The 19,523-nt window shown below is 42.6% G+C and overlaps 1 protein-coding gene across 1 annotated transcript in view; it reads right to left on the minus strand.

The window, feature by feature from the left end:
- IQCK (IQ motif containing K) overlaps positions 1-19,523 on the minus strand; it is a 151,856-nt gene that overhangs the window by 86,804 nt on the left and 45,529 nt on the right. The window contains exons 5-6 of the mRNA XM_052656234.1: positions 8,186-8,238; positions 7,976-8,053 (exon numbers count right to left, since the gene is read on the minus strand). Coding sequence (XP_052512194.1) covers positions 7,976-8,053; positions 8,186-8,238 — 131 coding nt within the window. The remainder of the gene's footprint in view (positions 1-7,975; positions 8,054-8,185; positions 8,239-19,523) is intronic.

Consider the following 19,523-nt stretch of genomic DNA (forward strand, 5'->3'; position numbering starts at 1 on the left):
CTTAAATTACCCATATAAAGACATGGCACCTTTCCAGTGGTCTCAGGTAGCCTGTGTTTTCCATCTTAGTACTGATCACTAAGTACCAGGTGATAGGCAGAAGGGTGGAGTAATTAGTCATGCTCCAACAAGCACTGACTCTGGAGCCAGGCAGCTTGGGTCTGAATCCTATCCCTGCTATTTCCTAGCTTTTGACCTTGAGAAGTAACTTACATCGTTGTGCCTCAGCTTTTTCTCTGACATACGGCTGCTGTTAACACAGCTAGGACCCATGGGCTATCCAGTGTTTCCTTACATATCTCACCCTCCCTTAACAGATGTTTTGAGGCCTTGCTCTGTGAGAAGAGGTGAGAAAATTAAGAATGAGGGTGGTTCCTCCACTCTTGTCTTCTTTTTGTTTTAGTGACTTCAAAAATGAGTTGTTCCAAATAGCTATAATTTGTAAGAGGCTGTCCAACCTGTATCAGTCTTTGCATAAGTGTGAAATGAACTGTTCTTTCGGCTATTGTTTGTAACTGGAACCTAGTCTAGGCTAACTTGATTAACAGAGGGTAAATAATAGTTCCCACTTTGTAGGGTTGTCATGGGAGTTAAATTAGGTAATATTTATATACTGTTCAGAATAGTACCTGAGTAAACAGCAGGGCTTCCCTGGTGGCTCAGACAGTAAAGAAACTGTCTGCAAAGCAAGAGACTCGGGTTTGACCCTCAGGTGAGGAAGATCCCTTGGCGAAGGGAATGGCTACCCACTCCAGTATTCTTGCCTGGAAAATTCCATGGACATTGGAGCCTGGTGGGCTACAGTCCATGGGGTCACAATGAATTGGACATGACTGAGCAGCTAACACTTTCACTTCACTTCAAACACTATATACATCGGCGACCCACTCCAGTATTCTTGCCTGGAAAATTTCATGGACAGAGGAGCCTGACAGGCTACAGTCTGTGGGGCCACAAAGAGTCTGACACGGCTGAGCACACACATAAACACTATATAAATGCTTGGTTGGTAGGTAGGTGGTTAGGTAGGTTATGTAGGCAGACAGACAGACACAGAAGGAAGCAGTTGCCTTCTAGGCTGCTCACATGGTAAGTGTCACATAAAACTGAAGACAACTAAGGAAAGAGCTAAATCCTGTGTCCCATTTTATGCTTCACCTCCAGAGTAAATGCAGGGGAAACTGCCTGCATTTTTAAAAGATCTTGTTTCTCTCTATTCCTCTCCCTCTCCTTCTCTCTCCTTCTGCCAAAAGTATGTTGAATTAGCATAAATAAGTCTATGTACATTGCAGTTCCAACTGTGCATAAAATCTGCCCGTGAAGACAAACGACCATGTTAGTCTGTGTCATGGTTCCATGACACACAGTAGGCATCCAGTAAATGGTAGCCGGACAGTTTATGAATATGCCTGCTTCATGATTTTAGAGTACAATTAAGCATATAATAGGCTTCCCTGGTGGCTCAGAGGTTAAACTTCTGCCTGGAAAGCGGGAGACCAGGGTTCAATCCCTGAGTCGGGAAGATCCCCTGGAGAAGGAAATGGCAACCCACTCCAGTACTCTTGCCTGGAGAATCCCATGGTGGGAGGAGCCTGGTAGGCTACAGTCCATGGGGTTGCAAAGAGTTGGACACGACTGAGCAATTTCACTTCACTTTATGCATATAATAAATATTAGCTGAATAGATCAGCTAATAAATTAAAAATAACTCCCTTCAAACAACTGAAACGTACCCATTCATATATGTGTCATTAGTGGGGAAAGATGTATTTCCTTAATAGCTGGAACCAGAATTTCTCCTAGGTAAGGAACTAGCTTTGTTTAGATGAAAGACCATTTTCCAGATGGAAAAACTGAGGCTCTGAAAGCTTAAGTCATTGTGCTGAGTCACATGGCTGGAAATGGTAGAGCACGGTATAGTATGCACAACTGTGGTTCCAGAGCCCAGGGTCCCAACCCCTACACTGCACTATCTCCACTTTGACTTCCAGACCATTATTACTCCACCCGTGACAGCTTCTGGGTTTCACATGCATCATCTTCTTCAACCCACCCCACAAGCCTCCAGATACTTCATTATTCATACAGATGACACCTCCGACACCAAGGCCTCCAGGCCATGTGATTCCATTACCCCCATCTTCCTTTGTGACAGTCACCCAAGAGAACGGTCATATCTTAGACCGTCACATCTCAGCTTCCCAAATTCCTGATCTGATCGTAACCTTCTCTGTCCTTTCATCTTTCCCACCCACTCACTTCTATTTATATTATTTGTCACCCCTGCATGAGACTATGACTTGGGTTACTGGTGTCCATCTAGAACAGGGCTCAGCAAACTAGAGCCCAGGGGCCAAATATGGCCCAGCACCTACTTTTGTAAATAGAGCTGTGTTGGAACACAGCCATGCCCCTGTGTCTCATATTGTCTACGGCTGCTTTCATGCTACAAGTCTGGAGTTGAGTTGTTACAACAGAGACCAAATGATGTGGCCTGCAAAGCCTAAAAGATTTACTATGCTGACCTGACCTAGAAAGTCATTTCCTTGTTCCCCAGGAGCCATGTTTTTAGGGCAAGCCCATGGCTCTGATTATATTAATCCTCCTCCCTGTTACTGGGAAAATTGGATTTGGCACTGGAGGGCCGCAGGGAGGGAGAATGAGGCTGAGGTGAGGGAACCGGCTGGTGAGCTGCGTCTGTTCAGAGCCAGGTCTCAACTTGGGTAACTGGGGCCTCCTCACACCGTGAGGCTTCTCACTTGGGCTCACACTTGTCCCTCTTCCCCTCCCACACCCCAGGGCCATTTTCCTTCTACGTAACTTGAGCGTCTCGTCGTCATGAGAAAACTCGGTCTCCTCCGCCATCATTCCAGCCATCTCCAATGGAGAAAAGCCCAGCCCTCCCGGTTCACTGCCAGTCAGTCAACAGAGGCCTCCCTGACACGGCCCATCCGCTACTCAATCAGCTGCTCACGAGGAGCTTTGGAGCAGCTTATTTCTCTTCCTTTTAGTGTTTTATTATCAAACATTTCAGATACAAAAAGTAGGCAGAAGGACTTCCTTGGTGGTCCAGGGGTGGGGACTGCCCTGTTGCCAGTGTGGGTTCGACCCCTGGCTGAGGAACTAGGATCCCGCATATCACACAGTGAGGCCAAATAAAAAATAAAACATATATATGCATGTATGTAGGTATGTATTTAAAGTAGGCAGAAAAAAATTAACCCAGGTCACCATCCAGACTTAATTATATTCTTCTCCTTTTCAGTCACTCAGTGTAACTTCCCCCACCTCTATCCATTGACATCATAAGGTTACATATGTCATTCATAAGTTCAGAAGTATTTCAGCATGTTTCTCTAAGAAGTAAACTTTTTAATCATGACTATGAAATCATTGTGTGTAACAATTCTCTATATCATCAATTATTTATTAAGTGTTTAAATTTCCAATTGCCTCCTAATTTTTCTTTCTAATTTGTTTCTTTGAATCAGGGCTCACATAAGATTCATTGAAATTTCTAAAACTGTATGGACCCTACCACTCCCATTTTAGTGCTTCCAAGTTGGTTACTTCCAATGTGAACACGTCATGTAGCGCTCCTTCTCCTTCTGAAAATTGATTGTTAAACATTAACATAATTCAGAAAATATGGTACTTCTTGAGAAAACTGTAAGACGCTCTTTTTGTCTTACAAGAAAAGTTAACAATGTTTTCCCATCCCTAAGATCCTGCAAACAAAATTTGCAGCCCCAAAATGTCTCTTTGCCATGTGCCATGAGGATTATTCTGAACTGAAAACAATCAAGGCCCAGAAGACTCAGGAAGAAACTTCGACCTTCCTCCTAACTGCTGAAAGAATTTAGATAGAGGGCCTGTGCCTGGAATAGTGTTATCACCAGATAAGTCTGCAGAGAATGTGGGTGAGGTGTGGTGGGGAAACGTAGAGATCAGAGGTCACTCTCTGTCCCATTGTCTCTGCAGGGCCACTCCAACATTTATTTACCAAACATTTGCTTTTCCAGCTTCGTGTCAATTGCCTTCCTCCCCTTTGAAGTCCCAGATCCCTGCCCTAAACATCTTCTTTTGTCTTTAGCTGAAGATGGTATTTAAGGTGAGGGTCTCAGCCATTTTAGTAAGTTACTCAGTTCTCCTAGGTCTCTCCCGTGAACACATGTTATGAAACTTTTGTCTGATTCCCTCCTGATAATCTGTCTCCTGTCAATTTAATTCTTATACCAGTGAGAAGAACCTAGAAGGGTAGGGGGAAATTTCTCCCTCCCCGAAGATCCTCTGGGCCTAGTCTAGACCTTTTGCTATATTAGCTTTGCCAGTCTTCAGTCCTGAGTCTTCCCAACCATCTGTTTCCTCCACCCGCTTTCCAGGATTGCAGAGGGTTGCTGGAAATAATCTCCTAAACAGGCTGCTATATACATCACAAATTCAGACCATCAGCTGGGCCATCCCTATTTATCCTAGTTAGTTCCCTATCAGTTTCACCATAGCAGCTGCTGCCATCTCCTCGCCACCCCTACAAGCCTCGGAACCTGCCTGGGCCTCCCTCTCAGCAGATGCCTTCACACCCACACGAATGACCAGGACAGCACTGAGCATGAACTTTCTCAGCTTTTCTCTCTTCCCCCCTCAGAGTCCTCTCACTTTTCCCTCTGGATGCAATCACAAGTTCTCAGCCAGGGGCCCTTCTGCCTCCCCCATCCCACAGTTGGCAGCATGTGGAGACAGGCGTGATGGTGACGACTGCAGGGGGCGCTACTAGCATGCGGTGGGGGTGCTGGAGATGCTGTGCAACATGCTGTTGTGTACGGGCCACCCCTCCCCCCACCAAAGAAAAATTACCCAGCGCCAGCCAGTCCATACTGTAGATCAGCCCTGGGATTTCTCTGGAAGGAATGATGCTCAAGCTGAAACTCCAGTACTTTGGCCACCTCATACGAAGAGTTGACTCATTGGAAAAGACTCTGATGCTGGGAGGGATTGGGGGCAGGAGGAGAAGGGGATGACAGAGGATGAGATGGCTGGATGGCATTACTGACTCGATAGACGTGAGTCTGAGTGAACTCCGGGAGTTGGTGATGGACAGGGAGGCCTGGCGTGCTGCGATTCATGGGGTCGCAGAGTCGGACACGACTGAGCGACTGAACTGAACTCAACTGAAAAGTCAGCAGGGCTGCGCAGGTGGCTCAGCGGTAAAGAATCTGCCTGGCAATGCAGGAGATGCAGGTTCAATCCCTGGGCTGGGAAGATCCCTTGGAGTAGGAAATGGCAACCCACTCCAGTATTCTTGCCTGGAGAATCCCACAGATAGAGGAGCCTGGTGGCCCATAGAGTTGCAAAGAGTCCAACAGGACTGGGCGATTAAGCACACACACACACACACACACACACACACACACACACACACGCAAATGACAACAACAACAACAATCAGATGTCAGCAGGGCCGAGGCTGGGGAAACCTGGATTAGAGATCATCTCCTACCTTACCTGGCTCTATGCTCTCCCTGCTCATGAGCATTCTCAAGAAGGATGTAGCCCCTGAGGTCTGGCCTCTTCAAGACCAAATCTGGGCACCAACCAGCTTGACCACTGGCCCCACCTGACTGGTGCCAGGGCTGCTGGGGGGTGGAGTGGGTGGAGCATAGATGGTCTTGTACATCTGCATTTCCCTACAATGCTTTGTTAATATCTGTTTTACAACACTCACTACAGAATCTATAGCTAGTTGTAAACACATTCTCACCCCAAGGGTCGGAGCCATATTTTATTCATCTCTGTTTCTCCACAGCACCAAGCTCTGCATTGCATTTGGGAGGTGTTCAATAAATATTTATTGCATCAAATTAGATTAGTATCATTTAAAATTTTATCATGCTCTGGGCATCCCTTTGTAAAGCAGAGAACAAACACCATTTAAATCAAGAGCTCTTAGGTTTTTGTTCCTGTGGAGTCCAGTTGATATGCTTGCAATTGCTACTTTGCAGTATATTTATATGAGCTGCCAGCGGAAGTTAGCAACAATTTTAAATTTAGGTATTTGTACAGTAAATGACTAGGGATTTGAGAGAACTCATTTGGAGAAATTATCTTATTTTTCAGATTCTTTTTCATTGGTTATTGCAAGTGAAAAAATGTTTCATTTTCAACTTGGAGAATGATATCAAAAAACCTTGTCCTAGAAAAACATGCAAATCCTTCAGTTACTGATCATTTATAGTCAATAAAGGCTTTTCATTTTCATAGTGGACTAAATTAGGTACAAGCTTAGAAGCTTAATAAGAAACAAGATCTTCTAGTATTATCCTCCTTTCAATGTATAGTCTCAGATTTTTAAAAACTAGTAATACCTGGAGTCTTTCAAACTCTCAAAACTGAGAAACTCAGCCAAGAATCTATTCAATTTAGCATTCCCCAGAAAGGCAGATTTAAGCAAAAGATGTGATATTTGCGGGCTAAGTGTCTAATTTCATGTTTCATACTCTGTTTGATATGGGATTTTACAAACCTTGCTTAATTTCCTGGTGCCTCAGTTTCCTGACATTGTTCTTGCAAAGGGCTGATGTGAAAACATTTCCAAAGAATAGGTTAAATATTATTCTCTCTAAATTGAGTAGTCGTTCTTCCACTTTGGGCTTAAAATTATGGATCACTACTTAAATGTCATCTTCCAAGTAAGTTCTTTCCTGAATACTCTGTCCCCATCTGCTTTATCCCACTCTGTGTTATTTTTCCCTATAAGCAACTATTTATAGTGCACTTATTTATTTGCTTATTATCTGTCATCCTCCACCAGAACATAAGCTCCATTAAGGCAGGAGTTTTAGCTGCTTTGTTCACCACTTTATCTCCAACATCTAGAATGATGTTTGGCACACAGCAGTACTCAATAAACACATACTGTATGAATGAACAAATAATGCAAATCTAGAAATGACAAATACTATAAAGATATCAAAGGCATGAATCAGAGGTAATTAAATAAACATGGCTAGATCTCAAAATGTATTTCAGTCAAATAAAAGCAAGTTGCAGAATAATGCATAAATTTCCTCATTTGCAAAATAGGGCTGGTAATAGCATTGTTATAAGGATCAAGTTAGTTCATTTGGCATTAAATGCTGAGACCAGTGATATAGCACTCAATAAATGTTAGCTGTCATCATTATTAGGGCTTCCCTGGTGGCTCAGATAGCAAAAAAATCTTCCTGCAATAAAAGAGACCTGGGTTCAATCCCTGGGTTGGGAATATCCCCTGGATAAGGGAATGGCAACTCACTCCAGTATTTTTGCCTGGAGAATTCCAAGGACAGAGCAACTTTGCAGGTTACAATCCATGGGGTCACAGAGTCGGATATGACTGAGCACTAACACTTTCACTTCACACTTTTGTCATTATTGCTTTATCATTGATGATAAATGGTTCCCATAAAATAATACTACTAGTTTTGTGTGACATAATCTGTTTATATAGTTAAATAACTAATTTTAAAAACTATGGAGGGATGAAATATAGACCAAACATTAATTCTGTGATAAGACTCAGATTAGAATGATGGTCAAAGAGAGTGTTAACTTTATCTGTCATGTTCTAATATTTTAAATGTAGAATTGATGCATATAACTAAAAGTTAAAATTTAGAAAAGTTTGGTTATAAGACATAATGACCTTTGGGGCTAGGTGGAGAGCAAGAGAAAATGGAAAGATTAATTACTTAGGATAAGAAATGTTCTAGGTTTTCTATTTTATTTCTGAAGTGCTTCTTGAAATATCACTGCCTGGATAGGATGCCCTTAGCTAAAATTAACCAGAGAAAAGACCCACATGTATAACTGACCCCCAGGTCCTGGATGGATTACATAAATTAGTTCTCTTAGGAGAACTATCATTAAAGAGGAAATGATCATTAACACAATCTTAAAGTTAGGAATAAATTATTCAAAGCCTTGTGCCATTACTTACTGCAGTTTCAGCCACTCTTCCACAAATGGAATGGAGAAGAATTCTGTGAACGGCTCCCCTATCCTCTTTGGATTTTGACTGGTCACACCATATGTTTGATTGACAAGAAAACAATAAGCAAGAACTCAAGTCAATTGTTGCTATTCTGCTGGCAAATTAACGCTATTGAATTCTTATGGTCATTGAATATTCAAAGACTGAAAAACTTACTTGTATAACCATTCAGTCAGAAAATCACAGGCAATGAATTTGGTTCTTTTCCTCTAAAGAGAGAAGAGAGAATTAAGTTATATTCTTTGCCCACATATTTAAGTAGGACAAAGGAATAGGGGTTAATTTATTGCTTGTGTTAGATGAAATATGCTTAAGTCCTTGATGAGGCTTATAAGCACATCAAGAAACAATAACTCAGGCAAAGTAAAGAACACTGATGACATTTCTCCAGTCATCTTGGGATAAGCATCTTTTCTGACTATATTACCAGGAACTAATAAAATACAAGGCACATAGTAGGAGCCTTATTACATGTATTTTGGACTTGCCTCAAAAGGATTTACTTAAATCTAGACATTGTCTTGAAGTAAATATATATATTGCTTTCCCCCATTCCACTCAAATCTTCAGAAGTCAGTACGTCAGGTCCGGGTCCATTGGCCAGAGCATTGACCCTGCCTTGCCGCCCACCCAATAGCCCCTCTCCACTTCATCCTCATTATCAGAAGCCTAACAACAATCAGTCCAGGGGGAAAACTACATTTCCCAGCCTCACATCAAGCTCCAATACTTTGGCCACCTGATGTGAAGAGCTGACTCATTGGAAAAGACCCTGATGCTGGAAAAGATTGAGGGCAAGAGGAGAAAGGGGCGTCAGAGGATGAGAGGACTGGATGGCTTCACTGACTCAATGGACATGAGTTTCAGCAAACTCAGGGAGATAGCAAAGGACAAGGAAGTCTAGCATGCTGCAGTTCATGGGGTCACAGTCAGACAACAGAACAACAGCAGCATGCGGCAAGGGACAACCATAAGACATAGTTCTCTCTTTGAGATAGAAATTGACATAGCCCATAGATTTCTGAGACAATGCTACTTTCCCAATCTCGACTGCTCTTAAAGTTTCCTTCCACTTCTTTCCATCTGGAACACAGATGTGGGGCTGGAAGCAAAGCAGCACTTACAAGCCAACAGGCCAAAAAGAGGAGATTAGAAAGAACCTGGGCCTCTGATGACTTCCTTAAGTCAATGTACCAGCTTGCAGCTGACCTACTCTGGATATCTTGATATGTAAAGGAAAATCAACTTCATTTGGATTATTGCCACTGTTCTTGATTTTTCATAACATGCAGCTCAAAGTAGTTCCTAGGTGATAGGTAGCTAACAAGCCACAAGGGAAAGAACGTCCTGGAGTAACAAGGCTGAAGGCTCACAGGACAGATATGGGGTAGAGCATTGCTTGCCTTGCCTCCTAGTCCCATTTAAAATGTCCTATAACCCAAAGAGAATTACTTAATCCCTTTTAGAAGATTATTATGGAAACTGGGAGATAGAAGGCCCATCTGCTTCTCCTTTAAAAAGCAGGGGCTAAGACCCAATCATTGGTTACCTTGTGAAAAGATCCTTTCCAAGAGCGAAGGCAAGACAGACTCTGATGGAAATTCTCTCTCTTCCCTTCCCAGGTGTACCCTTCTCCACCTCACTCTGTGCCTGATGAGGCTGATTTTATGGTTCGTATCAACCAGGCTTGCTTACTCTTTTGTTGGGTCCAGTCATTGGAAATACCAGCAAGAAATCCAAGAGGGGAAAAGAGAAAGGCAGGGGGTAATGAGCTGAACTGTGTCTCCTCCCCCACCCTCTGCCCCATGTTCATATATTGAAGTCCTAACCTCCAACACTTCAGAACGTGACCTTGTTTCAAAATTGGATCAGTACAAATAAAATTAGTTAAGCCCTGCCACTCCTGAAGGGCACAACAAGTCTAATGAGAGTGAACAAATCTAGGGTTTTATTAGTAAGGAAGAACTGACCACCAATGGCAGATCCCTAATGACATTGTACCAGACCCTTGATCCAGCTATGCCTGAAGCCTTTCATAAGCCAATATATTCCCCCTTTCTTACTCAGCCAGTTTGTTTTGTTTATCGCTTCCAACAGAAAGAGTTTTAACTTATTTCTTAACTAATTCCTTTCTTCTCCCATTGGCTAATTCCATTTGTCTTTCAAGATGCCTCCTGGAAGCCTTTCGGAGCATTCTTACCCTATTCAATTTAGAGTAAGCTCTCCTCTCCCAGCCACCACTGGTTCTACGTGCCCCTCTGTTATAGCACCTCAGATGTAACTGTAACATAACTGCTAGCCCACATGTCCAACTCCTCTACCAAACTATAAACTCCCTGAGGACAGGACACGCGTCTTCTTTATCTTCCCAGTGCTTAACTGAGTATCTAGCGCAGAGCAGGTGATCAGTGACTGGTGAGTAAGTGAATGAATGCATTCCCCATGCAACTCAAGCAAAAAAAGCAAGAAAAAAAACTCCTGTACAAGAATTCTGACATTTATAAGTAGGCATTGCTAATAAATTCTGGACAATTCGTCTTCACTTTCTTCTTCTAATATTTTATTTATTAGGAGAAACATTTTTCTTCTGTTTTTCTTTCCCCCTCCCTTTACTTTGAAATAGCCAAATTAGCTTTATAAGCTTAGATAAGGTTTAAAAGATTGCTGTGCAATTGATTCTCACCAAAATGGAAAGTGCTACTTAAGATTTTTCCCTGAAAGCTTTACGACAGCTGTTAGTAAATAAAATATAGAGGTGCCTGAGTTGCTGGAGATTGTCTGTAGTCTTTTACCTCACTGCTGATAGACTTTTATTAAAAAATTGAAACACTGCTGGCCACAGTAATAAAATTAAATGCACTCGACCATGTAATGGGGGTCTTCTAAGTTTGCACTGCAAGAGTAGGATTCCCTTTGAAAAGCTATCCTTCACCAAAATAAGAAAATACTTGTACAACAATGCAAATATGTATTTAGCATGAATTGCCATCTAATAATTTAAACAATCCAGCAATTGTAGGATGGCAGTGTCTCTCCCTCTCTCCCTACAAAAGATACATTGTTCCCTTGGCATTTAGCATACCCTTTGGTGGTAAAGATTCTTTCTATGAAGGGAATGCAGCTTGACTTACTCCATTAAAAAGGCTTTTAAAATAGCCAAATGGTCTGATGTATGAAGGTCATGCAGACAGATTTAATCATTTTGATGCAAAGAAATAAAATGAAAGAAATTGTGTTTTCCTTCTGTCCTGGGCCAGTGTGGACGTGCTGTGCATACTCAGACACATGGAACAGAGGGGACATTGTTCAGCTGTTGTTTCGTTTAAAAATTATCTTCGGGGAGCTGAAAGGGAGACGGGAAAGCAAATGAAAAGTTGTGGTGAGTGAAGAGATAAGAGAGGAAGTAATACAGAGAAAAATTAAAGAGTGAGATTAAGAAAGTATGGGCACCCAGGTTAATGTAATGTAGACAAATACACTGAGTTCCTGATTGTTAAAGGGTAAAAAATGTCCAAGTTTGGGCAAGCAGGGTGATCAGTTAAGGCAGCCTTATACAAAGTTAAAAAATAATTTTTTTTAAAAAAGTCCAGAATTAAAAGGAAAAAGACTAAGTGTCAAAGGATAAGACATCGTCATGCCATCATGAACCTGCGAGTTACTTTGTTCTGCATCCAAGAAAACAAGATGGATGGAAAATGGGATGAGTTGATGGACTGGTGTACAGATAGTGATGAAGCAAACAAAGCAATGTGGTAACCATGAAATCTAGGTGGTAAACACCTGGGGGTTTAGTCTGAAATTCTTCCCATTCTTCTATATGCTGGAAAAAAATTGTAACAACATTGAGGGGAGGGGCAATGGGGGAGGAGAACAAATGATAAAAGACTCAAATCACAAAGAGAAAAAGGCAGAAATCAGACCGTATTTTGTACCAGTTTTTATGCTGGATACACACATAGGAGACAGACTAGAGGATTGAAGATGGGGACAAGGAACAAGTCGCATTAGAAAGTCGCTGACTCTCTTCTAGTAATGAGTGCAATTTCACTCCACCAAGGTCAAAAGAATAGGCTGTGAGCTTAGTGAGGCATAGCTGGCTATAGCTTTGTGTTGAGGCTCTTTGGATTTGCAAGAGAGAAAAAGATGCCCAGTAATCCTTGGTTACTGGGCTTTGTTAAAAAAAAAAGAAAACCTATTTTATTTATTTATTTTCAATACTGATATTTCTTTTTCACTTTTTCATTATTTATTTGTTTTTGGCTTGCTGGGTTTTCGTTGCTTTAGGAGGGCTTTCCCTCGCTGCCGTGAGAGGGGGCTGCTCTCCATTGGGGTGAACGGGCTTCTCACTGCGGTAGGTTCTCTTGTTGCAGCTCGTGGGCCCTAGAGCGTGGGCTCAGGAGTCGTGGCTCATGAGCTTAGTTGCTCCTCTGTATGTCGAATCTTTCTAGACCAGGGATAGAACCCGAGTCCTCTGCATTGGCAGGTGGATTCTTATCTACTTTGCCGCCAGGGAAATCCTAGGCTTTAAAAAAAAAAAAAAATTAGGCTGTAACAGACACCCCTCAAATCTGAGAAGTTTGTAACATTGATGGTTTCTCACTTGTGTTACATGAACAACGCACATTTCCACCAGCTGTGGCTCTCTGCTCCATGCGGTCTTTGCTCTAAGATGTTGCTGGTTGTCATGGCAAATGAAACAAATATGATGAACTATGTTTTGACCCGTAAGGCACGTTTGAAGCGACATATGCATTCATTCCGCTGACCAAAGCAGTGATGTCAAGATCCCCTAAGGGAGTTGCTGTTCAGTCACTCGGTCGTTTCTGACTCTTTGCGACCCCATGGACTGAAGCATACCAGGCTTCCCTGTCCTTCTTTATCTCCTGGAGTTTGCTCAAACTCACGTCCTTTGAGTTGATGATGCCATCCAACCATCTCATTCTCTGTCGACCCCTTCTCCTCCTCCCTTCGATCTTTCCCAGCATCAGGGTCTTTTCAAATGAGTCGACTCTTCGCATCAGGTGGTCACAGTATTGGAGCTTCAGTTTCAGCATCAGTCCTTCCAGTGAATATTCAGGGTTGATTTCCTTTAGGATTGACAGGTTTGAACTCCTTACTGTCCAAGTGACTCTTAAGAGTTCCTTTTTGACTGTGGCTTCTTTTTCAACTTGCTGCTGCTTTTTCTGCTGCTCTCTCCTATCTGGGTCTTTCTCTGCTTCAGGGTCTCCTGACTAACGGATTTTCAAGCTTTCTCCTCTTCTCTGGTATCTCTCCCCTTCTACTCACACTGTGAGCTGCCCTTTCTCTCTTTGTCTGACATCCTCACTCCCCAGACTGGAGAATCTGATTGGACTGGTTAGACACTACCCAAGATGGACCACCCCTGTTGGGCAGAGCAATGCCAGGCCATTTCAATGCCACTTGCCATCCCTGAGTGGCTGCCCAGATGGCCTGACACTTGTTCCTGGCTCATTCATTTGCGGCCAGAGTGATGGGGGTGTGGACAAAGTAGGGGCAAGGGGCTGCAGTTGAGGCTGTGGGCATGGTACCCACTTAGAATGTCTCACATAGATAGTCTCCACAAGAAACTTCCAGATATCTGAGACCCTCTCCAAACATGACAAAACTGAACAGTGACTATAATCCTAGAAATGTACACACGTGAACTATAATCAGCTGACAAAATGCTTATCACGGCAAACTTCAAACAGGGGTTCATTATTTCTCCCATTGCATTAGAATTTCAATAGCAAAAAATAATACTTCTCAAAAGAAGCTAAAATTATATACTTGTAACACAAAATATTGACTAAGACTTCCAGCACAGGCCACGTAGTCATTTCTAAAAGTGTTTTAGGTTTTAAAATTTAGTAACACTGAAGTAATTCTACCACACCTTTCCTGCAAGAATCTATTTTTTTCTACTGCTTAGAAATTTGTTTTCAAACAAAAGCTGATGGTATGTCTAATTTCCCTTATTGGTCAAGGCCAGGAAATGGAGTTTCTTCCTTCAGTGACCAGAGTCCTTGCACTTTTTAAAAAGATATTCAGGTATTTTATTTAAACACACACACACACACACACACACACACACACACTAGAATAAATGACTATTACATAAGCAAGGAATATAAAAAGAAAAAAAAAGGTTTTGTTTTACTGAATTATTCATAGTAACAAATTTTAATGTCATGAGATCATCAGAGGACTTATCAGGAGTTAGAAATAGTTTCCTGATAAAAACAATTGTTTACAATTCTCTTCACCGTAATGGAATTTGATGAGTAACCAAAAGCCAAAAGGGAAAATTTTACGTTGCGTAGGATAGGATGGGGAAAGAGGCAGAAAGTCTTATCACCTCTATCCAGACTCTGCATGTAATCTGTATTTAAAGCTGAGATAAGATTTATTTTCAGCCATCATTTTATTCATGTATAAAACTCCTGATTTCTTTCCGAATTAAGCAAGGTATGCTGTTCCAGTTTGGCCCTGTTCAGTAAACATTTAATGAAGTCCTACTATGTGCTTCCCTGGTGGCTCAGATGGTAAAAAAATCTGCCTGCAATGTGGGAGACCTGGGTTCAATCCCTGGGTCAGGAAGATCGCCTGGAGAAGGGAATGGCAACCCACTCCAGTATTCTTGCCTGAAGAATTCCATGGACATAGGAGCCTGGTGGGCTACAATCCAAGGGTCACAAAGAGTCAGACACGACTGAGCTACTAACACTAACACTTACTATGTTCTAGGCCCCATGCTAAATCCTAGAGATGAAGAAATGAGTAGGCCACAGCCGCACTCTGCACACGTCCGGCAACCCGCCCTCCCTGCCCAAGGTGAGCAGTGACTGCAGTGAGTATACAGGATGAACCCCTCTCCAGCTCCAGATGCGAACCCTGATAAAGTGGCACAGGTAGTCCCACCTCACCTGCCACCAACACCTAAACAAATGAGGTCCACATTTATCCTGTCCAAAGGGATTCACTGACTCAGGACGGGCAAGTAATCAATTCCAGAGTGCTAAGAGGTGTGTTGGGGCTCCTGGGAAACCATTTTGCTTGCTTTTCTGAAAGAATTTGAGCATTCTCTCCTTCTGGCTGAGGCAAAACCTAGGCCAGTGGCCATTGCTGTGCTACTATTTTCAGAGAAGCCAACTTATGGATAAAACTGACTCTCTACGAGATCAAGCAGAGAGACAGAGCAGAGAACCAAGAAGAGAACCAAGTTTTCGATTACATCATTGAGCACCTCAATCAATCCAATCCCGAAGCCTTCCTTCCTCTCAGAAACTTCTAACTTCTAATTTCCTGAGCCAAAGCTGCTAAGTCACTTCAGTCGTGTCTGACTCTGTGCGACCCCATAGATGACAGCCCACCAGGCTCCCCCATCCCTGGGATTCTCCAGGCAAGGACACTGGAGTGGGTTGCCATTTCCTTCTCCAATGCATGAAAGTGAAAAGTGTGAAAGTGAAGTCACTCAGTCGACTCTTAGCGACCCCATGGACTGCAGCCTACCAGGCTCCTCCATCCATGGGATTTTCCAGGCAAGAGTACTGGAGTGGGTTACCATTGCCTTCAATAAATCCCCTTTATTATTTAAGCCACTTTCCCGCTAGTTACAACATAATGAACCATAGCTAAGATAGCTGCCCACTATCCCTTCTGCCTTCTTTGTCTAACAGTGCCCCGAGTTCCTACTGGGGTCCACCCTTCTCAACTCTAAAGCCGTGTGCCTTGGATAAGTCTCCTTCCATTTGCCTAATATCCCACTGAATCCCCCTAGTTCCAAGGGCTGATTCCAAACTAGGTCATTGACCTGAGCCATTTTGATGAAACTCTGGGAGAGATTTTCTCTTCTTCTGCTACCTTCAATCTTTATGAAACATGGCCTGGTGTCACAAGGAGAGGGAAGGTTTGAGAGTGGAGAGAAGCCAGAGGAAACAGAATCAAGAGATGGAGGGGGAACTAAGTCATGCACTGGGCCCCCAGATCAAGTTGTAAAGGAAGGTCTCCCCACGGGCCTCTTGTCTATATAAATGAACAACAACAGAAACCCTTTTCCACCTAAGTCAGTTTGGATGGGGGCTTTGTTTCACTTGCATGAGCTGCCTCAAGGAGTTTTTGTTGTTCTTGCTCAGCCTCAGCAAATATGGGAATATTAGATTTGCATTCTTCACACATCCAGCTGAAAGAAACCCCTCAGTTCATGCTACTTTCTACTGCTAACAGAAAACCTCATATCAAAAATCGCTTACAGTAAAAACCATTATGTTTTTCCACTATGGTTTTTCCAGTAGTCATGTATGGATGTGAGAGATGGACCATAAAGAGAGCTGGGTGCCAGAGAATTGATGCTTTTGAACTATGGTGTTGGAGAAGACTCTTGAGAGTCCCTTGGACTGCAAGGAGATCAAACCAGTCAATTCTGGAGGAGATCAGTCCTGAATTTCATTGGAAGGACTGATGCTGAAGCTGAAACTCCAATACTTTGGCCACCTGATGCAAAGAACTGACTCATTTGAAAAGACCCTGATGCTGGGAAAGATCAAAGGCAGGAGAAGGGGACAGAGGATGAGATGGTTGGATGGCATCACCGACTCGATGGACATGAGTTTGAACAAGCTCTGGGAGTTGGTGAAGGACAGGGATGCCTGGTGTGCTGCAGTCCATGGGGCTGTAAAGAGTCAGACATGACTGAGCGACTGAACTGAACTGAAAAAAATCATTAACTTTACTCTGAGTACCCAAAATATATTTAGAGAAGCATTGGAAAGAATTTCCTAGTGTAGTTTACAACACAGCCACTAAGCCAGTTGTGTTTAATATAGCAGTCCAATTAAGCTCTAATTAAGGTCTGGCCTCTCATGTTCCGATTATACTAATCCAAAGGCATGGCTGAATGTCAGGGGATCAGTTAAGAACATTGTCAACTGTCATGTCTAATCTTTATAATGATATTTACATGTCTCAAACTTAGTTTGCTCCAGCAGAATACAACACACTTCGGGAGAGAACAGGAATGGTATTATAGCCTATTAATCAACCATCTGTCTAAAGAGACTGCTGGTCTATCTTAACAATTGCCCAGTTGATCTCCTGCCTTAAAACCTTTCTCCTTCCTACTCACAGAGACTGTGGCAGCCCAGGGGAACCAGAGAAGGCAGTTATTACTATAAATGGAGGATCAGGAAGTTCAAGGTCAACAGAGACTCCATGAGGAACAGGCAGGTCTTCATGAATACACTGCTCCCATGAAAACTCTACTCCCATGAAAACTCCTATCTTAGTACCAAAATTATTTGCAAACCTAGCTTCACAGTCATATCTCCAAGAGACCAAAGGGTCTGGAATAGTCTCTTCAAGATATGCCCTCTGCTCAGAGAAGATGGAGAAGGTGTGTCAGGGCCTGTGCAAAAGGAAGCTTCCGGCAGAGGCTCTGATGGTATGTCTGTCCTGGTCTCACTATTCCTGTCTGAAAATGGATTTATTCTTTCTTTCACCATCCACCTGGACCCAACTCTCCTCTCTCTGGCTTTTCACTTGCTGACATCTGCCTCTCTTGTGAATCCCTCCTTCGAGCACAATTCTTAGCAACAACAACTAACCCTTTATGAGCTAAGTGCAGTACTTATATCATCTCATGCAATCCTCCAACAGCCATGGGGAGGCGGGCACTATGATCATCACCCTCTCATTTAACAGATAAGAAAACTGAGGCTCACAGAATGAGGAATCTCTCTAGGGGCCCAGAGGGCAATTCAGCACCCCTGTCCTGCCAGAGCATCCACCTTTATCAGCCTGATCTTCCACCATGCAAGCCCCACGTAGCCTGATTTGGCCCACCTCTTCTTTACACATTGCCCTCAGTCTTCCATTACAGTCTAAGGAACTTTTCCCCAGTTTAATTTTGTTCTTATTTTATTGCTACTTTTCACTATAGCCGTACCAGTTACTGGGAAAAATGCTTAAATGCATTATCTTTATAATTCTCATAAATTCCCTACAGGAAGCAATTACTGTTATCATTATTTCCACTTTACAAGGGGAGAAACTGAGGCTTAGGAAGGTTGAGGTTACAAGGCTGCAATGCTAGCAAGGTCCAAGGCCACATATCTGGGAGGAGGTAGAGCTGGGTCCTAAATTAAGGTGAGCATGGCCCTAAACTCTATGCTAAGCTTCCTGTAGACTGCCTTGCATGTAACAACAGAAGCTATCACATAGAAAGAAAGAAAGAAATCTGATTAGTTCCAGGATTTCAGAACAGAGGTCAGCAAATTTTTTCTGAAAGAGTCAGATGGTAAATATTTTAGCCTGTGTCACACTCTTCAGCTTTGCCACCATAATACAAATTTGGCCATAGCGTATGGAAAGCAATAGGTGAGGCTGTGTTCCAATCCAACTTTACTTACAAAAACTGAAGGTGGACCCCAGGGGCTGTAGTTTTCAGCCCTGTGCTTCAGAACATTATCAGTTACAGGTAAATACTCTTTCACATGGATTCATGGAAAAATCCATCATACTTGGTTTCTGACACAGATGTTTGACTTTAGGAAAGCTCTGCTTTGGGACTTGCCTGGTGGTCCAGTGGTTAAGACTCTGTTTCCACTGCAGGGAGCATGGCTTCGATCCCTGGTCTGGGAATTAAGATCTCACATGCTGTGTGATTAGTTAATTAGGCTGACTAACACATTTATCCTTACAAGTACATATTATTAAGTACTTTTTATTACAACTAAAAAAAAAAAGAAAGAAAGAAAGCTCCGTTTCACCTCTTCTATTTCCTGAGTAACCCTTTAGTCTAAGGGACTAACAGTTTAAACATCTTTTAAGTCTAAGACTAGTTTATGACTTGGGTTTTCTGTTCCTAAAAAGTGGCAGCAAATATGCATCTCTCTATAAAATCAAGAGAGTCAATGACTTATTTTAAGATATGTTTTTGTGAAAAACCAAGCAACTGAATCTATTTTCCCTTGTTTTAAAAAATGGCTTCAGTTCTTTAAGACATAAGTTCTCAAGAGAAGTCTGGGATACTTGCTGGTTGTCTTTCTTCCTTCCTTTGCCTTCCCTTCTTTCCTTCCTTCCATCCTTCCTTCCTCTCTCTCTCTCTTTCTTTCTTTCTCACTAACTGTGATTCTAGCATCTCTTTAATCCTTGGAAGTCTTAACTTTATATTGCATTGTCAGGTTCTGAGCCCACCATAATTTCTAAGAGTTATGTCTAGATTTTTACATATAAATATCATTTCTTTCAGTTCAGTCGCTCAGTTGTGTCCAACTCTTTATGACCCCATGAATCGCAGCATGCCAGGCCTCCCTGTTCACCACCAACTCCCGGAGTTCACTCAAACTCATGTCCATCGAGTTGGTGATGCCATCCAGCCATCTCATCCTTGGTCGTCCCCTTCTCCTCCTGCCCCCAATCCCTCCCAGCATCAGAGTCTTTTCCAATGAATCAACTCTTCTCATGAGGTGGCCAAAGTACTGGAGTTTCAGCTTCA

Source organism: Budorcas taxicolor, chromosome 2, assembly GCF_023091745.1.
Source record: "Budorcas taxicolor isolate Tak-1 chromosome 2, Takin1.1, whole genome shotgun sequence".
Lineage (NCBI taxonomy): Eukaryota > Metazoa > Chordata > Mammalia > Artiodactyla > Bovidae > Budorcas > Budorcas taxicolor.